Source organism: Stigmatopora argus, chromosome 1, assembly GCF_051989625.1.
Source record: "Stigmatopora argus isolate UIUO_Sarg chromosome 1, RoL_Sarg_1.0, whole genome shotgun sequence".
Classification (NCBI taxonomy): Eukaryota; Metazoa; Chordata; class Actinopteri; order Syngnathiformes; family Syngnathidae; genus Stigmatopora; species Stigmatopora argus.
The window spans coordinates 13,185,055-13,202,127 of record NC_135387.1 but is presented as its reverse complement, the minus strand read 5'-3'; the positions used below and the strand labels follow the sequence as shown (position 1 = coordinate 13,202,127).

At 39.6% G+C, this 17,073-nt stretch overlaps 3 protein-coding genes across 7 annotated transcripts; all 3 read left to right on the top strand.

The window, feature by feature from the left end:
* Positions 1-5,292: 5,292 nt before the first annotated feature.
* Positions 5,293-9,380, top strand: slc60a1b (solute carrier family 60 member 1b). Its single transcript, XM_077614035.1, has 10 exons — positions 5,293-5,558; positions 5,631-5,829; positions 5,936-6,178; positions 6,267-6,429; positions 6,533-6,648; positions 8,094-8,267; positions 8,344-8,491; positions 8,583-8,653; positions 8,735-8,855; positions 8,958-9,380. Exons 1-10 carry the CDS (start codon positions 5,329-5,331, stop codon positions 9,050-9,052), a joined length of 1,560 nt encoding a protein of 519 aa, XP_077470161.1. The 5' UTR covers positions 5,293-5,328; the 3' UTR covers positions 9,053-9,380.
* Positions 9,381-11,522: 2,142 nt separating this feature from the next.
* Positions 11,523-13,527, top strand: LOC144072763 (CMRF35-like molecule 1). Its single transcript, XM_077598051.1, has 4 exons — positions 11,523-11,671; positions 11,740-12,105; positions 13,064-13,097; positions 13,329-13,527. The coding sequence occupies exons 1-4, from the start codon at positions 11,635-11,637 to the stop codon at positions 13,474-13,476; spliced, it is 585 nt and encodes a 194-aa protein (XP_077454177.1). The 5' UTR covers positions 11,523-11,634; the 3' UTR covers positions 13,477-13,527.
* A 145-nt stretch (positions 13,528-13,672) lies between these two features.
* Positions 13,673-17,057, top strand: LOC144072771 (cell division control protein 42 homolog). 5 transcript variants are annotated; one of them, XM_077598072.1, is made up of 6 exons: positions 13,673-13,915; positions 14,717-14,845; positions 14,915-14,987; positions 15,060-15,169; positions 15,253-15,450; positions 16,085-17,057. In XM_077598072.1, the coding sequence occupies exons 2-6, from the start codon at positions 14,741-14,743 to the stop codon at positions 16,172-16,174; spliced, it is 576 nt and encodes a 191-aa protein (XP_077454198.1). In that variant the 5' UTR covers positions 13,673-13,915; positions 14,717-14,740; the 3' UTR covers positions 16,175-17,057. The 5 variants fall into 5 exon arrangements, with proteins under 5 accessions (XP_077454198.1, XP_077454207.1, XP_077454190.1 ...); XM_077598081.1 differs by lacking the exon at positions 16,085-17,057 and adding an exon at positions 15,574-15,995 and having other exon boundaries at positions 14,721-14,845; XM_077598064.1 differs by lacking the exon at positions 16,085-17,057 and adding an exon at positions 15,574-15,995.
* Positions 17,058-17,073: the final 16 nt, after the last annotated feature.

Below are 17,073 nucleotides of genomic sequence, written 5' to 3'. Positions count from 1 at the left end.
TTGTTGACGCTGGCTGGCCAATGAGGATGCTCAGGAATGCGATGGTACAATTGGCTATATTAAAGTTTCCATCAGCCACTTCATCTGGGTATTTAATGGCGCTATGGCGTTCTCTTGGGTATCGGAGGCTGTTGTTAATCCTCATTGCTTCATGCGGCTGGGAGATGACCTGAAATGCTGTTTAAGTTGTCAAGTCGTGAGGTCGTATACGGTGGGTCCATGCCTGGTCAAATGGATTTCCGCATGGCAATGTGGCATCAGAGCTGGAATAGTTGCAAATAGTGTTGTACCAAAATTTGGTATCAATTTGGTACTAGAACCAAAGCATCCTGTGTTAACCGCGCCAATTTAAAATGAACATTTTGGTGCCTGAGCATACGTGTATTCTGATTGCTTGCTTGTATTTGGGGTGATTGGTTGCAACCTTGTGGAATGTTGGTATGGCTAATTGCAGTTTCTTTATTAAACGTAATCACGTGACTGACATCTTGATTTATTATTGTGCGCAGCCATTGCTGATAAAACAATTTTAATTTGACAACATTTATGCAGCCATTGTTCCTAACATTGCCTCTCACTTTTTGTGCCTTGGACAAGTATCACTTGAGAGTTATATTTTGCCTTTGTTCAAGTGTTAAGAAGCACATTTGTGAAATTATTTCGTTTGTTTTTTACAGTTAAGTGTCATTAATGATGCAGTCAAACTTGATTACTTTTTCATATTGCTTTTTATTGTAAATTGTGCTTTGCTCTTCAAATTAAAACTTCATCCTGTCCATTTCTGCAACATTCAATATTTCATAACTTGAATGAAGAATGTTTGTGTAATTTCAGTTTTACAAATCAATATATTGAGATTATAATAATTTTCATCGTCCGTATATTAAATGGTAGTGTTTTTTTGTTTCACTATATTTGTGGGATGGGGTGTGTATTTCTGTTTTTAAAAGTACCTATTAATAATCGGCATTGCATAAAACACAAATGAGACCTAAACCCTGTTGCAAACAAATTTAACATTAACCTTGACTGGTCACTTTGAAGTACGGACATAGAGAGCAGTTAATTTCAAAGCCAAGCGGAGCCACAATTCATAGAGATAAGAACGAGAAACTCACACTTTGCTTTCTTAGCAGGAGAACGAAACCACTGCAGAAATGGGTAAACATGAAAAAAAAAAGCTGAATTTACGATGAGAGGCAGAAGACTGCGCAAACGGGATATGGCATAACCTCTGCGTGAGAAAAAATGAAGGGTTTCATGAGATGTCTTATCATGCCGGTCAAACCATCAGACAATCAGTTATCAACAAAGCCTTTAGTAAGTTAGTGTGGCAGACAGGTAAGAAAGGGCGTGACCAGTAGGAGGCAATACTATAGGATAAAAGTGTCTTTATATTCATTATAGATGACAAAAGCATCAATGTGGAATTTAATCTAAATTTAAAAGGAAACAATCTTTCAGGAGAGGTTGTCTTGACTTTGTAGTTTACCAAAGCACAAATGCCCAAATTGGAATGCACGCACATTCCTACAAAATCGCAAGCATGGAGGTAGCCAACTACAGTTCTTGGTGACTCATATTCCGATAAAAACATAGATAAATTCACATGATTTGCTTAAGAGCGTCACATAAAATGATAAGACAGGCCCCATATTACAAGTCTTAGAATAGTCTATTTTTAAAACAGACAATTGTCTTGAACAATTTTACCAATTTTGTATATTATGGTCAGCATCTATGTCTTATTTAAGTCTCCATTGTTGCTTGAACAGAACCTCGCTCTTGATGGATTGCAGAATACAATTTGATGATTTTCTAAATAATGTAGGTGGAATGGTAATGCTAACAAGATTTGAGCTTCTTTAGCAAATAAGAGTTCAAAAGAATGTTTTGGGGTTTCTTTCGGAACATATTTGTGAATGCCCTTTGCTTTGAGGAAGATATATTGCACATGACAAAGGTATTGCGAAAACCGTGACATTTCAGAAGGTTTACAAACTTTTTTGTCAGACCACATTATCTGTCTACGTAGATCCTTGACTCTATTTTGGGTGGGTTGCCATATGTGGCCATCCAGGATTCAGCAAAAAAAAAAAAAACGGGAATCGATGACAGTTACAATTTGTCTTGCAGCACAAAGAATGTGCGTCACATCTACTTGACCTTCACTTTGGCACAGCACTTGACTTATTTGCAGCTGGCCGACATTACCTGCAAAATAACACAAACATATAGTGACTTCCTACTCCTGTCAACATTTCCAGCTTTATTCAGCTCATTGCTGTGTTATGAAACAACAAGAAATATATTGGACAATTTACTTGCAAATCCAGGCCAGCAGAAATGCTGAATAGTATATACTCGGTATTGAATTTATATGCGGTACACGACACTAAGCCTCTTCACGTTTTGAATATGAGTTAACCTCTGCTTTGTCGTCCATCCTGTGCCATCTATGCATTTTTTGTAGGTCTCATCAAATCATTTGAGGTGGCCGGTGTGTCTAGTGGTTAGCACATCTGCGTCACAGTTCTGGGATCGAGGGCTCGATCTATGTGGCATTTGCATGTTCTCCCTGGGCTTGCGTGGGATTTCTCTGGGTACTCCGGTTTCCTCCCACATCCGAAAGACATGCATGGTAGGCTGGTTGAACACTCTAAATCAGTGGTCCCCAACCTTTTTCTCACTGTAGACCGGTAAAGCTCTTTCTATTTTCTCGCGGACCGGCTAATGGGGAGGGCGACAATTTAAGACAAAATTGCGTGGGGGTGGGATCGGTGCATGAACGACATCCACGATGGCAAAAAAGTCCCAAGCATAATAGCAATTATTTATTATTAGTATTATAACAACTTTTCTCATTTCAAGTAGGAGGGCGAGATTGAAAATGTTAATATTTTTTACTCTGAGGGACCGGAACTAGGTGGCTCGTGGACCGGCACCGGTCCACGGACCGGTGGTTTGGGACCACTGCTCTAAATTACCCCTAGTTATGAGTGTGAGCGTGTATCTGTCTCCTTGTGCCCTGTGAATTGCTGGCCACCAATTCAGGGTGTCCCCCGCCTGGTGCCCATAGAGAGCTTGGATCGGTTCCAGCACCCCCCGCGACCCTTCTGAAGATAAGCGGTTTGGTAAACGAATGAATGAAATTCATCGGAATGCTAATGAGGCGTTGTTGGAGCCTGGCATGTCGTGTGATGATTGTTGCAGTACATTGTCGCCATCTTGTGTTAAAAAAAATTAACAAACTTTTCCCTGCCAGAGAACAAATAAAATGTGAGCTATGGTCGTACAGCACTCTCTTTTACCGAGGCAACAAAAATGAAGGATCTTATGCAGCTTTGACGTACAAACAAACAAATAGACAAAAATATCTGACAAATGCATTTTGAATAAATCCCAAACATATCAGTTTAACGTTTCTTAAGGGATGTTTTATAGTCATTATTATTGTGGTGTTTTAGGGAATGCATTTCATCCCACATGTGGTTCATAATTACATTTTGTAATTTTGTTTGAAATAATTGCTATTAAAAAACCTTGACATTATTGACAATACCATCGATGACACACTGTCCGTTTTTGACAAGCTGGTCTTTGTAAATTATAAGTTCATGTCCTACTTCTGTAAGTTACAAGAACCAGCTGTTGATTTTTAACACAAAAGTTGACAATTACCTGAAAGAAGTCATCCAGTGTTGACAGAAAAGGAAGAAGAGGAAGCGGCAGGGGGTAAATGTTAATCAATATCTTTGTATAAACATTTATTTCTTGAGGTTTTGCTCATAATAATGTTCGCTTGCAAGACATTTTTATTTAAGAAACAAAAGTATTTTAGGCAGCAGGACAAATATCCAATATTGCAAAATGTCTAAGAAGCTATTTTTGTACAAGAAAATAGAATTGTGACTTTTAGTAAAAAGCAACCCATCATTTCAGTTAAGATAATTAGTACATACATAATATATTATAAATAATATATGATTGCATAATTTCTTAAGAAAAAGCAGTTTTTTCAGAATCACAAACCTAATGTGTCAATCCAGAAAATAGTATGTGAAATAGAAAATGCATGTGTATGGATCCTTTTGTCTAAAGAAATACTACTCCTATTATTTGGGAAGTTGGGGACATGTCGCTTCTAATCAATGAACATTTTTAAATAGAAAAAAATCAAAACGTTACACTTTTATTGCATTGTATCCAAGTTAAATCTTGAGATAAATATAACATATTTTTTAATCTTAATCATGCACTTTTGTCTTTAATTGTTGTCTTTTTTTCTAGGTTATTTGGTGTTAGACAAAAAGCATTAGAAATGTTTCGGCATTGCCGGAAGCCCATTTTGAACATATTCAGACTAACTAGCATTACTTCTCCCATGGAATCATTCAAGAGTTTGAGGATTAGGTATTAATTCCCTGTGTTACTCACACTGCTTCAGGGTAAATACTATTGTGTGTGACTGCCATTCACAGTAGCAATCACAGGGTTTTAAAGGCTAAGAATCAGCCTAGAAGACCACTGCATTTCTAAACATCACTGAACACCTGACTTCTTCTAGGTCTATCTTGAGAACATTTTTCAGACACCAGGACAGCTGATGTTGTGTGTGGCATCATAAAAAAATACAAGTCAGTCTTGCTGGAAACTACACATAAGAAGATATATTCAACAAATGAGTCATTGTCTTTTTAAATCGTGAAAGATGATAGAAAATAAACAACAGTTAAAGCTGTCATATGTTGGATAATGAAAATAAAGTGGGTCCTTTAACTACAACAACAAAGGGTCCGACTCCCATCAAATATTGTAAAAGGTGATGTTTAAAACCATTCAAATATTTGAACAAAAAATACCACTCTATATCTGGAATTTGATTCTAACTTCTCATAATTCCAATTCTAAGATAACTTTTATGGGAAAAGGGCCAGGGACATGTATTGTATTTGGAAATGAATGGCAAAAACGATGCCATTCATCTCAGACAAAATGACATCCCTTATAATGGAACTTCCGATTGTGAAACATGAAGGAACACAATCTTCCCGATATGCCATTGTCACTCAAAATTAAACATTTATGACTGACACGAAAGAAATGCACATTTTCTGGTAGTATTTCAACAGAGGCCAGCGGATAATTATTGACCCAATTTGAATGTGTCTGTTATTCTTAGAAGCATTTTCACTTCACCTATTAACCCAAGGGGACATCCTTTTTAGTTAAGAAATAAAATATAGAAAGGGCGTGGAACGCTTTAAAAGAAACCATGAGAAGTCCTGACAATTCAACCCACCGCTCGTTGCTTTTGTTCTGCACAAAATGTTTCTGGACGATCGAATAGTAACTCTATTCAAAAGGAATGCCCACCACACGTTGACTTACTGGAGTGTTTTCTTCAGTTTCGGACTGTGCATCGCCTTTCTGGGACCAACTATCCTGGACTTGCAGTGCCAAACCAACTCCACGCTGAGCCAGATTACGTGGGTGTTCTTCTCCCAGCAATTCTGCTTGTTAATCGGCAGCTCCGTCGGCGGCGTTTTTAAGAGGACGTGAGTGGCGAGCAGAATCACCGTGTTTACAAATCACCAAGACATTCATCACTGTATGTTTCTTCTTTTCAGCTTGTTCACCGCTCTATCTGCTTTATTTGTCTCGGCACTCGTCATCTCGGTTATATTTGCCATTATCCCTTTTTGTAACAATGTCCTGGTGCTGGCCATCGCCATGGCCGTGTCCGGTTTGGCCATGGGTGTCATCGACACCATTGCGAATATTCAACTGGTCACCATCTATCAGAAGGACTCGGCTGTTTTCTTGCAGGTGAAATGGCAACTTCTCCAAGTGTACCAGTCCATGAAGTGTACACCGTACCATGGTCGGCTTAATTAAAAGTATAACTCACTTCTTTGTTTTGTCTTTTTGGCAGGCGCTCCATTTCTTTATTGGCTTTGGCGCCCTAGTGAGCCCTCTGATTGCAGATCCTTTCCTCTCGGAGCACGGCTGCGGGAATCACACTGGGAACGCGACAGAGATCATGCATCATTTCAGGAACATGCTGAGCAACAGTCCGATTGCCGAGCACAACATCACTCAGAGCCACTTGCCCCATGGGGCAGAAGAAGAGGAGTCCAGCGTGCACTACGCCTTCTGGATCATGGCTCTTATCAATGTAAAAGCTCTGAAGAAAGGCCCCGAATCAGTGGTGATATTTCAGCCCCCGAGTGGAAAATGAACATGATTTGATTTTGAACCCTCAGCTGCCCGTACCCCTGGCAGTCCTATTTTTGATGTATCGTGAGCAGCTGATCCCATGCTGCCCCAGCGGCACACCTCGTCTTCTGGACAAAGACGAACTGGCCATGGAAAACCAGCAAGGAGCCGAGGGCACGGAAGTGGAGCAAGAAGCACAGGAAGCTGGAGGTATACTAGCCTATCCATGAATAATGAAAGCAGTCCCCGCTCGCCAGAGGGGGAAAAAATAAATGCCATTTGGGCCACTGAAATGTGTCATTTGTGGGCACAGGTCACGGTGATATCTTTAGCTGCTGTCAGAATGATAACCTACACGGGCTGCCAGTATCCTTCTTCATGATCCACATCCTCGGTGGGATGGTGCTCTTCATGACTGATGGCATTGTGGTGAGTGAGCTGTAGACACACAAATACACATACATTGCAACACTATCCACTATACGTATGCCAAACTTTAAACTTCTATGTTGTTTTTATTCAAATTTTTCCTAAAAGTTTCGACTCTTCCCTTTTCAGTTGTTAAATAATCAGCAGTTTACATTGGCTTCCGTTTATGTCTATCACCAGGGGCCTAGCAAAGAATCAAATTCTGGGCCCTGTACACTCGCAAGGTCAGTGGGCCCTTATCCATGCCAGTCCATAAGACGTGTGAGCAAAATAAAAAGAATAATAGAAGAATGGAGGACGTCGAATAGGGTTATTAATATTTCAAACCATTTTCATACAGAGTGCTGCTGTCGGTCCAGCACCACTGTCTGTTTCTAAATTTGATTAATTTTAAGATCTAAAGAATTCAGGTGAGCATACAAACATGGAATGGAACTATTTTGACTTGAATTCACTGCTGTGTTATACTTTGAAACAGTAAGGTGATTGTTGATGACAAATTACTCATTTTTAATGCAATGTATTTTAATTACTTAGTATCCAATTTTAAAAGTAACTAAATTATATTACAAGTGAATTGTTCTGATATATTCAACAGGCTCAACATTTAAATTATATCCATAATCTTTCAATTGTGAACTTTGTTGCACTTCCTACTAGATTTTCGCTTTTTTTTAGCCTTTAATCATGCTATTGTATAGTCATTCCTTGATTTAATAACACTGTTGCAGTGTTTGTCTTAACCCCTTCAACAATGTTTGAGAACTCCCTCTCCCTGCGGGGGCAGCTGAAACACTGGGTGGTACCAATCTCCGCCTATTCTCCTCATCCCTCTGCCCTGACATGTATTGTGTTGGGGAGGGACAGAAGGAGGTAACAAGTTCTTAAAGAGATTCAGTCCCATTTTCTGTTTGAGACAGCCATAATGGAAATATAGGTTTATATGAAGTCGTTTATAAAATATATAGCTTTCACTAATCAACTCAAGGTAAAATTGAGACTTTGCTTTTGAAGCTTGAATGTGCTAAATGATAAAAAATAACCCCCACCCCTCTCCTCGGGCCCCATGTATTCACAAGCACTTTTCCTCCTAACCTATGTCCATCACTCAATCAATGTCAGCGGATGAGTAAAACAGACAAGCTGTAAAAATATTCAAATAGTCCGTCACTCCCATCCATTGGCAATTATGTTGCATTAAAATCCAAGCTTTAAATTCACAGTATATAGCTAGCTATGTTAGTCCCTCTTTAGTCTTTGCTTCTTCAAATAAAGTACCTTAGCTTTTGAACAATAAGGTTCACCTACATTGAAGCCACTCCCACCAAATTTGACCCCAAAAATGGTATTTTGTCATGTATGAGGTGCTGGGTTAGATAACAAAGGGGGAAAGTGCAGCTTATAGTCTAATTATCTAATTGATTAGGTGTTTTTTTTCTTCCCAGGGGGCATACGCCGGCTTTGTGTACACGTACGCTGTTGCACCACCGATGTCCCTGCCCCATAAGACAGCAGGCTACTTAGCCAGCATTTTCTGGGCAGCCATCACCGCAGGTCGGCTGCTTTCCATCCCTCTCTCGTACCGTTTCCCAGTTATGCGACTGCTCATGTTCAACTTGGTAATGAAACATTCAAAAGGCAGATGTGGCACCCTAATAATGCAAAGTCAATATAGATTTGTTGTCCATTTTACAGGTAGGCGCAATTATCACTGTGATTCTGTTACTGATCTTCTACACCAGCAGCACGTTTTTGTTTGTTGGGACCTGTTTGTGTGGACTTTTTCTCAGCAGCATCTTCCCATGCATGCTTGCCTACACTGAAGACATCCTTGATTACCAGGGTATGTTTACAGAGTCTACATTTCAAAGGATAATAAACCACACAATCAACGCAGAATAGATATGGTTTCAAGTGGATGCATTTTTTTGAAGGTTGTGCTACCTCAGTGTTGGTAACAAGTGCAGGAATGGGAGAGATGGTAATGCAGGTTCTGGTTGGCTCGGTAAGTCAACAATACCTGTAAATATTAAAGTGATAATATTTGTCTCTTTAACAACCCTAAGTTTTGCTATTATTTCTCCAGATTATCCAGACTGAAGGCAGCTATAGTTTTCTTATGTGTGGAGTGATTATCGCCTGCCTTGGTTTGATCGTTTTTATTGGTCTCCTCTTCTTCCACCGGATGCACAGAAACTACCTCACAGGTACAAAGACAACTCATATTCAGACACTGTAGGCCTGGGGTGGGGTAACTTGTGTGACCCTGGTCATCATCCACTAACTGCACTACCCTTGCTTCCTATCAGGAACTAAGAAAAAGTCTGCAATGGTGGAGGAAGAAACACCACAGACTAACGGATCTTCAAAAACTGAAACAACAGACGAGATGCAGGAGAGCTGAGAGGGGAAGCCTGTTTTTATTTATAGTGTTAGACTGTTCTATCCAGTGGGGGCCAGAATTCAAAACCTTCAGAGACTCAAACTGGAAGAATATTCAAATAATAATCCAGGGCAATGATGTCTAATGTGCTAACTTGTCAGACAGGTGTTATTGTGAGAAAGATTTTGAAACACCTGTAATACTTTTGTCTAGTTATTTTTTACATATACGTATATACATGGTTGTCCGTCCCTGCGATCGGCTGGCCACCGATTCAGGGTGTCTCCCGCCTCTGGCCCGGTGTACACACAATGTAGAACAATTAAATGCTGTTTTTGTTATTTCTTAACTTTCTAAATGATCTACTTTCTTAAGGCACAAATCTTACAGGATAGAGACTTTGTACTTGAAAAGTAACACATTTGTGAGACCTGAAATTCAGTCACTCATTCATCTTCTTAGAACCACTTTTTGTTCAGGTTTGTTGGCTCTAACTTCATACCTGACAGTTCATCTGCAGACATCCTTAAGGGGGCAATAAAGATTACTGTAATCACCCCTTCAATATGTTTATCAGCATTAATGGTACTTAAAAATGCCCATGGTCTCATTAAATACAATGTAAAAAACAAAAAAACATTTCATCACATATGATGAGAGTGCAAGAGGAAATGATATCTGATTTGTTTTCTTTCTAAATTGTTAAATACTAAATTCAAAGAACAAACTCGGTGGAATGGTGGCATTGTACCCCAGCGGCTTGGCAAATTGAATGGTTAGCACATCAGCCTCACTGCTCTGGGATCCTGGGTTCAAATCCAGGTCGGTCCACCGATGTGGAGTTTGCATGTTCTCCCCGGGCCTGCGTGAGATTCCTCTGGGTACTCCGGTTTCCTCCCACATTCCAAAGACATGGATGATTGGACACTCTAAATTGCCCCTTGGTATGGGTGTGAGTGTGCATTGTTGTCCGTCTCCTTGTGCCCTGCAATCGGCTGACCACCGATTCAGGGTGCCCCCCGCCTCTGGCCCGAAGTCAGCTGGCATAGGCTCCAGCACCCCCTGCAACCCTATTGAGGATAAAGCAGTTCAGAAAATTAGATGAGATGAGATTTAAGGCTATAAAACTCCTCCAAGCAAAAACAAAAAAAATGTTTGAGTGTGACTCAGTAATGAGTACCTCCAACCTTTTTGTTAATCACTTCACAAGTTCATTCGGGAATATTGGATGCTGTTGGGACTAATATTCCAAGTTATGGAGATGGCTTCATGAAGTGTATCAACTGGTTGGAATTGATGTTTTTTTTATAGCATAATCTTCCACCAAATGTTTTTTTCTGGAATTTAAATCAGCGAAACATGTAGGAATGCATGGTGGTCCACAAGAGTAATGTTGTTCCCCCTGATGAATTTTGACAGCGAGAATTGTGAACTGCATTGAACTCATTACCACACAGACAATGGCCATCAGTTATGAGGAATCCTGCTGCAAGATCTCCATTTAACCAGCCGCCATTTTACAACCCTGCACCACCTGAAGCTCCAGTGAGGAGGGAAAAGCTCAAGAGAATGTTTGGCAATAATGTAGTTTTTATTTGGCATTTCTTGTCCTGCAAGCGGGACAACTTCACTTCCATGACCATAAACTTACCTGCCATGTATTTAGCCTTAGGACATTAATATCAATTGTCTAAAGCTTGTTGAACATATTCTGTTATCATAACATATTTGTCTCTGACTTTGTACTATAAATACATCACAACTCAAAACTTTTGATAGGGGACGTTTAGGACAGCCATATTTTTTTGCACTTTGATTAAATATGCTGTTAATGTTTCCCAGCTAATACGTTTACTGCCTCTTTTGAGAGGTGGCATAAAACATTAGCAGCCAAACCACATAAACAGGAGGAAAAACAGCCTCGGGAAAGCTAATTACACTTCTGATATGTGACGTTAAGTATGTTTGACAACACTAATCGTGCAGAGAAGAGGGTAACTATATGTCATGGAGATACACTTGAATTTCTGCGAAAAACATTTAAAAAGGTAAATAGAGAACAACTTATCTAATCATACAGCTTCCATTTTAACATAGAACCTTCTTTATCTTTAACAGTTTGTTATATTACTGCTGTCAGCAGAAAATAGCTTGGCTGAGGCCCAGGAGCAGAAGTAATGACAAATTCTATTGCCATAACAGAATCAGCCAACCATGTGGATGAACATTCAAAAACAGAAGTCAACGAAATGTCACGGAAACTCAAACAGACTACTGACGTATTTTACACGCAATTTAAACAAATCAATGTTTCCGCTGTCACACAACCTACAGTATTAGACCCAAGGATGCAAAAGTGGAACAATTTAAAGCTGGAAAAACATGGCCCGGTAATAAAAAAAAAGAAATCATTAAAATTAAATATTAGTAAAATGGATTGCGTGTCAATGGCACGAGTTAAGTCTTCTTTGATATTTGAACTCTTACTCATCAGCATACATCGGTGGGGAAGATGAGCCCGATTGCAAAATCTGACGGAAGAAAGGAAGAAGTAAATATTTCCTCTTTGGATTCCACACCACATTGTTGATTCCTCTTTTGTCATGAGAGGCTCTTTGTCGTTGTTTGGCTTCTACAATGGTAATGCGTCTCATTATTTTGTAACTTGCTGCAATCTAACAAATGAGTCTTTTTTTTCCCTTTTGCAGCACTGCTTGTCTTCATCCTCCAGCTGCCAAAAAATTCAGCGGATCCGTTTCAGCTGAAGGCTCCTAGTTTTATACGAGGGGCGTATGGAGAATCTTTAACCGTACCTTGTGAGTACGACCCTAAGTTCCGAGAGTACACAAAGTATTGGTGTAGGGGGCCGATATACAAGCTGTGTAGGATTGTGGTGAAAACGCCAAAGCAGCGCTATCATGAACGGTGGTCCATCACTGATGACAAGGAGGCAGGAAAATTCCTCATTACTATGACGTCTCTAAGAAAAACGGATGCGGACAAGTACTGGTGTGTGATTGCCAGACATGGAAAGAATATTTTCTCTGGCGTCAAGCTCATCGTATCTGACAAAGGTAAATTGTTTTTTACTGTGAGTACAGTAACTACTGCCCAAGAACGCAAATTCGTTAGTTGTCACTGATGGCAATAGTTGTCTAATCCAACCTTATAGATGATACAACCTTTATGCGTGACCTCTTGCAAAAATTGTATTTTTTACTGTCTCATGCGTAAAATGTAAGTGTGCCCTGGATGATGTTTGTCATGTTGGTGTTTAGTGAATTGCTTGCGATCACTTTGGAAGTAGAACCGCTCTGCAAATGTAATGACATTTGTGACAATATATAATAATATATACTAATATGATATCAAAACTTTCCACATTGCGCGCCGGCCTCACAGTGGGAAACCTGGGTTCAAATCCAAGTCGGTCCACCTGTGTGGAGTTTGCATGTTCTCCCCGGGCCTGTGTGGGTTTTCTCTGGGTACTCCGGTTTCCTCCCACATCCCAAAGACATGCATGGTAGGCGGATTGGACACCCCAGTCAGCTGGGATAGGCTCCTCCAGCACCCCTCGCGACCCTAGTGAGGATAAAGCGGTTCAGAAAATGATATATATGTGTGTATATATATACACACATATGTATGGGTGGTTGTAATATTTATTACATATTATTATTTATTACCACATCAAACAATCAGTGTGTAAGTTTTAATTAATTAAGCAAAGACACTTGTCCATCACATATCCTCAAAGGAGAATTATAGCATAGAGTTTCAATTTAAAATTTTAAGTTTGATTAGGTCAAACATTAATGAGAAATACAACTATTTGCAGAAGCACACAAAAATGACCAACTAATCTTGGTTAACAAAGGCCATGCCGGACATTTTTTCTAACACCAATTGTAACGCAAACCTGATAAAAGGGCATCAAAGGTGATATATATTTTTAAAAGTTAAGTAAAACAAAACTGCCATTCAGAGTACATGGTGTTGAAAAGAACATAACATTTCCCCCCTTCTTCACAGTACTAGAAGATCCATCTGAGACAATCAAATTACGGTGAGAAAAAAGTTATATTACAAGCCAATACATCTAATGACAATACATACTTCATCCAGATATAATAATAATATAATCATGTTAGTAAACTCCCAATATATTACTAAATATGGAATTAAGCAAATACAGCTAAAATAGTCCATTAAATGTCTCATTGTATTGTTTGTTTATAGATAACTTTCTGGTCAATGAACCTTGAATGCTAAAGTCTTTATTTTATTCCTCATGTAGATGGTGGGAACCTCTTCGATGGATCATTTTTCTTTTACTTGTGTTGAGTTTGGCATTGGCACATGTGGTCGTGTGGCGATTAAAGGCTACGCGCAAAATATGCCACACTAATGTCTCTCAACGGTGTAATACTAATATTTATGAGTGAAAACCACTTCATGATTTTTAAGTAATTGTAATAAAAGATTAAATGCATGAATGTGCGATGGTTCATAGTTTATACACTGATTTTTTCATGAGACTTAAGGAATTTGAATGTGAAAGGAATGTCACTTTTATAGGTGACGTCATTCGACCAGCCTGCTGGCGGAAGGATGAACTTTCAAATTAAAGCTCTCCATTACAATGAGCTAGTTTATGCACAACATAGCGTAGGTCGTTATAAATATTTTTAAAAACAGTTATCTTTTCATTTTAGAATCTTAGCTGTTGGTCTTTTCACAGCTATCTCTATAGATGCCATAATTATTTCTATTTTCACAAATGGACCGGAAGCACAAGTAGTTGGCCAAGTTACGCTCTGTGCCAACGCCCGGTCTCGTAGAAGCTAAGCTAAAGCTAGCTAGTGGACATTCCGAGGGCTACACGTAAGTTCATCCCCCCAAGATTAAACAGCGAATATTCTTTAGCGCCTAATAACGAAAAGCTATTTTTCCTCCCACGCTTGCTGGTATTTTGTAGCAACTCAGACAAGGCGGCTCTGCCTTTTTTTGTGGGAGAGGAATCAACCAAACCGCTAACGCTTCGTTAGCCCCCATTGCTGACAACCGAGACCCCCCATCCCGTTTCTTCATTTACGGGGGTTCTTCCCAAACTACTTCTGATTGTAGTTTTTAAAGTCATTATTACTCCTGCATTGGTTCATCGTGAATAGTAAACACTTTTTGGTATAATTTTTGATGTTGTAATGAGATGCGTAGCACAAAGTTTTGGCTTGTTTGTAAAATGTCAGAAATTTAATGTTCCTAGAAAACTGCGTTATGAGACAGATATTTTAAAGACGTCTTTATAGGTGTATGTATAATTTTCCTGTGATCATAATGAAGAAAAATATGAAAGTTTATACGTTCGGAGAATGCTGCGATTTCTGACCAATTGGGTCAACATTATACTTTGTTTCATTTCCTTGCAAAATTCTTTATTTATACTTTTTAAGGTTGGTATCATCGGTGCCAACATTCATTGGTTAATGGACAACAAATGTAAACGATGGAAAATTACAAACGAAGCAACATTTTTGCATGTTACTAACGTAATCAGTAGCTGAATCATTATTTAAGTCCATATATTCAAAATGTCCCATCAATTTAATGTAGCTGCTTGAGTTACTACTTCCAACTTCCAGGAATGAATTATTTGTACGTAAAATAAAATGCCTGTCATTGTAGGCAGCCCCAACACCAGAAATTAAGATGCAGACCATCAAATGTGTGGTGGTTGGCGATGGAGCAGTGGGGAAAACCTGTCTACTGATTTCATACACCACCAACAAATTCCCCTCGGAATACGTGCCGACAGTGAGTAGATGTTTGCCAGTGTTTCAAAAATGATTCATGTTGGTAATATGCCCCCCACCCCTCAACCAGGTGTTTGACAACTATGCGGTAACTGTTATGATCGGTGGTGAACCGTACACTCTTGGCTTATTTGATACAGCAGGTGAGTTAAAACAAGTTCAAGTAGTTGATGCCCGTTTTTTTAACTTTATTTAAAAGGCGTGTTTCTTTGCAGGTCAGGAGGATTACGACCGGTTACGGCCACTAAGCTACCCACAGACTGACGTCTTCTTGGTCTGCTTCTCTGTCGTTTCTCCATCTTCGTTTGAAAATGTTAAAGAAAAAGTGAGTGGGTTTCTTCTGAGCAAAAATAAACTAAAATAACTATTCCTATTTGGATACCATGTATTTTTTCCTCCCGTTTTTAGTGGGTTCCAGAAATCACCCACCACTGTCCCAAGACTCCTTTCCTGTTGGTCGGCACTCAAATCGATCTACGCGATGACCCCTCCACCGTTGAAAAGTTGGCCAAGAACAAGCAGAAGCCTATTGCCCCGGAGACGGCCGAGAAGCTCGCTCGGGACCTCAAGGCGGTCAAGTATGTGGAATGCTCGGCCCTCACGCAGGTAAGCATTCCGGTTTAGCGGCGGAGCGTTTGGACGACATTTCTCCTGACAGCAATCGCCTTTCTAACGCTGTCTAACCGTGTGGTTGCCTGTCTTTCCTTCTTGTTTTCCCTCCTTCCTTAGCGAGGACTGAAGAACGTATTTGACGAGGCTATCCTAGCCGCTTTAGAGCCCCCTGAAACTCAGAGAAAGAGAAAATGCTGTCTGTTCTGATGTCTGACTGACTCTTGCTTTGCCTCTTGATCGACTGCTGCTTTCTGATTGTAAAGAAAATGCCAAGCTAACTACGGTACAAGACGAAATGTTGTAGGGGGAACGTTTTGTCCGCGAGCTCAACTCGACTTAATCACACTTACACAGGCTGCCTGATATGACAAGAGTGCCAAACTTCACTTCTACTTCCCTGCATGTGTGTCTCTGTCACAGTGTGATTGTTTTGTTTCCGGTCTCATTTCTTTTTCTACTGGTCCCCCTTAACTTTCTCTGAATATGGGGAGTCTTGTATCATTCCATTCAATTAAATAAATATCTGGATTTTCTCGCTACATCTCTACTCGGCTTCCTTTCTGCCGTTTCATCGTGGCAGGTGTCGCCTCGTCTTTGTTTTGAACCCCTGATTTTTTTGTTTCCACAGAAAGGATTAAAGAATGTGTTTGATGAGGCAATACTGGCTGCCCTGGAGCCCCCTGAACCTAAGAAAAGACGTAAATGTCTTCTGCTCTAAGTTTGAGTGGAGCCTCCTCTGCAGCGCTTCCTAGGTTAGCAGTACACGGACCAGCACAGTTTGAAAGATCATGAAATATTTGCCTCTTGCCTGAATCAACTTAAATGCATATCGAGTGTGCTTAAGAATTGATTCTGTTTTTCTTCACTTGTTCTGACATTGCTTCACACAAATTCTTTAAATGTGTCTTAATAGGGGGACATGTTTGTTGTAGACAACAGTTTCATTTAAAATGGCTCTTGATTATACAGTATTAATACACAAAGTTGTCAAGAGCCCTCATTTAATCCGTTTCAATGTAAAATCCACTCACGTATAATTTGTGGCTTCAGGACTGAGATGAAGCCTATTTGACATACTCGTGCTTTTAGTTAACCAAACAGCAATCATATTTACCTTGCAGTGTGAACACACTAAGACCTATTTGTCTTGAATACTTAACATAAATGCTGATATTTCACTTTGTAGGCGCAGAGACCCGGGCCAGTATACTTTTAAAAACTGGCCGACACAGCTTCTTTACGTCAGATAGGGATGGAGTGTGGCGCACTTCTTTAAAAGGAAACCAAGTGTTTTGATTTCAGACCAAGTGAAGGTTTTGAAATGCCAGAAATAGCAGTGTTTGCATTTGTCTTCTACTATATTCATCCGTAGATGTCAGCTTGATTTTATTTTGTACATAGTGTAGCGAGAATAATTCATAACTTATTGACTGATAAGTGTGCATTACTGATGGGAGAAGTTGAGGTGACGCTGCAAAAAAATGACCAGAAAGTGTTTCCAATCGAAAGTTTTTTTTGTATTATTTTTTCAATTTAACATCAAACTGTACTGTATTTTTCTTGTGATTAAATGTCACAATAAACCAGTATTATAAAAGTAATTCATGCAATTCTGTG

Coding starts and splice junctions, on each gene's coding strand:
- LOC144072763 (XM_077598051.1), top strand. CDS start 11,635: ATGAGAGGCTCTTTGTCGTTGTTTGGCTTCTACAATG. Junction 11,672..11,739: donor GTTGTTTGGCTTCTACAATG/GTAATGCGTCTC, acceptor TCCCTTTTGCAG/CACTGCTTGTCTTCATCCTC. Junction 12,106..13,063: donor GCTCATCGTATCTGACAAAG/GTAAATTGTTTT, acceptor CCTTCTTCACAG/TACTAGAAGATCCATCTGAG.
- slc60a1b (XM_077614035.1), top strand. CDS start 5,329: ATGTTTCTGGACGATCGAATAGTAACTCTATTCAAAAGGAATGCCCAC. Junction 6,430..6,532: donor AGAAGCACAGGAAGCTGGAG/GTATACTAGCCT, acceptor TTGTGGGCACAG/GTCACGGTGATATCTTTAGC. Junction 8,492..8,582: donor AGACATCCTTGATTACCAGG/GTATGTTTACAG, acceptor ATTTTTTTGAAG/GTTGTGCTACCTCAGTGTTG.
- LOC144072771 (XM_077598072.1), top strand. CDS start 14,741: ATGCAGACCATCAAATGTGTGGTGGTTGGCGATGGAGCAGTGGGGAAA. Junction 15,170..15,252: donor TTGAAAATGTTAAAGAAAAA/GTGAGTGGGTTT, acceptor TCCCGTTTTTAG/TGGGTTCCAGAAATCACCCA. Junction 15,451..16,084: donor AATGCTCGGCCCTCACGCAG/GTAAGCATTCCG, acceptor TTGTTTCCACAG/AAAGGATTAAAGAATGTGTT.